At 34.2% G+C, this 3,053-nt stretch overlaps 1 protein-coding gene across 1 annotated transcript in view; it reads right to left on the bottom strand.

Annotated features, from left to right (window-relative positions):
• Positions 1-2,533: 2,533 nt before the first annotated feature.
• The window catches only part of LOC107719214 (transmembrane emp24 domain-containing protein 1-like), a gene marked incomplete at its 3' end in the record, with an annotated part of 6,166 nt that continues 5,646 nt past the window's right edge, over positions 2,534-3,053 (bottom strand). Inside the window, exon 4 of the mRNA XM_016526592.1 lies at positions 2,534-2,670. Within this exon, the coding sequence (XP_016382078.1) occupies positions 2,534-2,670 (137 nt within the window). The remainder of the gene's footprint in view (positions 2,671-3,053) is intronic.

The following is a 3,053-nucleotide window of genomic DNA, read 5'->3' as shown; positions in this document are numbered from 1 at the left end:
CCCGCCTCCTCTTAACCCCTCCCCTGCGTTTGGAGCTCCGCCCGTTCCATCCAGGCCCGGCCTGCCTCCAGTCAGCGCTAATGCGTTTGGGAGTGGCTCGCTGGAGGCTCCGCCCCCTCATGTGCCGTCTCGCCCCGCCCGCGTGCCCCCCGGCATGCCCAGGTACGACTGACACCCTCAGATTTTAATACCGCTTTAATGGCTAAATTAATACTTTAAAAATAATCAGTGTTTCACAAGAAATAATCTGTAGTGAAATTACAATTCCTACAATCCTGAAGGCTCATGAATATTAATTAGATCATATGTCCATGCCACACATTATTTGTTGTAGGATTCTCTAATTGGCTGACTGACTAGCTGACGACATTCTTTCATGCCTTTCAACAAATCATTCACTCCAACTGGCTGAATGTAATTAATATTCATGAGGCAGTAATGATTCATTAAGTCCGTCAGACTAAACGCACACAAACAGAACACCATATATGTGACTGTGACTAGTCAAAAAGCTTCATTTAGAGACATTTTAACTCAAGTTTGTTTTTCATTTAACTGCTTAATGCAGATTTGGTAGATAATAGGGTGTGTGTTGAGAATGGTGTCAAAAATAATCAGATTTTACTGGTATTAGTAGTGACTAATTTTACTGTGTGATTAGTATTTCTTCTAGCTGACGTCAGGTATTGTCAAGTATTGATCTGCTAGTTATTGTTTTGGAGCTGATGATCATGTGTCTGTAGCACCGTCAGACTAAACGCACACAAACAGAACACCATATATGTGACTGTGACTAGTCAAAAAGCTTCATTTAGAGACATTTTAACTCAAGTTTGTTTTTCATTTAACTGCTTAATGCAGATTTGGTAGATAATAGGGTGTGTGTTGAGAATGGTGTCAAAAATAATCAGATTTTACTGGTATTAGTAGTGACTACTCATTTTTTTTATTTTAACATTTATTTTAATTGTACATTTTTATGATTTAATTCTTTTTTAGTAACTGTTTTAAAATTGTTATGACTTATTTAATTTTTGTATTTTAATTTGATTAGTTTTTTATATTAAAATAATTTTACTTTTACATTTTTTGATTTAGTACATTTTAGAGTTTTATTTTTATATATTCAAATTATTTTACTTTGATTTTTTAATAATAAATTATTAGACTTTTACATTTATTTTTAAATTAATTTTAGTAAGTGTTTTGTTTTTATTTATTCTTTATTTTATGATTTTTAAATTATTTAATAAATTAAATAAAATGTTATTATTTAAATCGTTTTTTTTTTGTGTTTTATGTAGATTTTTTTAAATAGTAAAATTAGTCCAGTAGTTAATTGTTAGAGTGTGATTAGTATTTCTTCTGGCTGACGTCAGGTCAGCTAGTATTGTTCTGCTAGTTATTGTTTTGGAGCTGATGATCATGTGTCTGTAGCAGGAGGCCCCCCGCCGCTCCGAACCGGCCCTCCATCACCAGACCCTCAGAACCGTCTCTGCTGGACTGAAGACGAGGAGGACGCCAGAGGAAACCACAATAAACACACACCTGTCACAGCTCAAAAAAGGGCGTCGACTCAGTTTGATGGTTTTTGATACTCTTCAGTGCTGTTTTCCAAGTAGTAGTAATAATAATAAGACATGTTCTGCATCAGTTAAACAGGCGTTTGTATTCTTCTAGAAATGCTGATTTGAGCTGAACGTGTGAAACAGGTGTCAGTGATCAGCGAGTGTGATGTGTACAGCTCTCCTCTCGCTCTGTTGTGTGTAGAAACACGTTATTAAGCGTTCCTGATGATCACAGCAGACACTAGTTACATCAGGCTTCTCGACTACATCGATCTGGTTTCATGGATGTTTAGATCTGTTTAACTCTCATTTATTTTCTCTGTCATTTCTGTTTTTCATGACGTTTCGCAAGAACTGCGAACAGAAGATACTTGACCACAGTGACGTGATTATTACCAATAAAAGGGTGTTTGTGTCCACGCGATCTGCAACCCAAAGGTGTTTGCTCCTGAAATGTGTTACAGATTGTGAATCAGTTATTAAAGGGTAAATATTAAAAAGTCCACAAGAAACTGAGTTTGAAACCCTTTAAACTCCTGGAGTGTGATTTATTTAATGTGAAGCAGCTAGTTATGATTAATGAATGATTTATTTTTAGTAAATGCTTTTTTTATTTAAATTATTTTGGTTTTACATTTTTATGATTTAATTTGTATCGTTTTTTTGGTTTGTTTTTATATAAAAATTATTTGTATTTTTTATGTAATTTTTGTTTTACATTTAATTTTGTTGTTACATTTTTATGATTTCATTCATTTTTAGTGCTTTGTTTTAATTTGTTTTTATATTAAAATTATTTGTACATGTTTTAATCGTTTCATTTTGATTTTTGCATATTTAAAATAATTTTTTTTACATTTTTATGATTTCATTTTTAGTGTTTTGTTGAATTATGTAAAAGAAATACTAATAAATTAAATCATTAAAATGTAACACAAAATAAAAAAGAAAATTTATGATCCAGCAGGTTCACACAGGACCAGAAGGAGACCCGCCACAGGTTGTCCTCCAGCAGGTTCCTGTCGCGCGCCTCGAAGGCCCTCAGGACCGTCTGCATCTGCCGACTGCGCTCCAGCCGCCGGTGAACCGTCTCCATCGACTCCTGCAGCAGACACACACACACATCACACTTCATCCTCCAGATTCAGTCAGATCCGTCACAAAACACTGTGAAGTCATGAATGCCACGTCTGACCCAGAAAGAGTATAGTATATTCTGCTTAAAGTGTTGTTATTGTCTGGTAACTGACATTAAAACTGGAATATTAGATGAAAAACAAACTTAAGACCTTAAATTTGACGAAAATTTGAATTAAAAAAAGTGTGTGTGTGTGTGTGTGTATATATATATATATACACACTACTGTTCAAAGTTTGGGATCAGAATGATTTTTAATGTTTTTACAGGAGGTTCTTCTGCTCATCAAGGCTGCATTTATTTGATCAAAAATACAGGAAAAAATATAATATTGTGAAATATTATTA

The sequence above is a fragment of the Sinocyclocheilus rhinocerous genome, unplaced genomic scaffold (assembly GCF_001515625.1).
Source record: "Sinocyclocheilus rhinocerous isolate Xijiao unplaced genomic scaffold, SAMN03320098_v1.1 scaffold613, whole genome shotgun sequence".
Lineage (NCBI taxonomy): Eukaryota > Metazoa > Chordata > Actinopteri > Cypriniformes > Cyprinidae > Sinocyclocheilus > Sinocyclocheilus rhinocerous.
The sequence above is the reverse complement of the archived record's forward strand: the minus strand, read 5'-3'. Positions and strand labels throughout refer to the sequence as shown.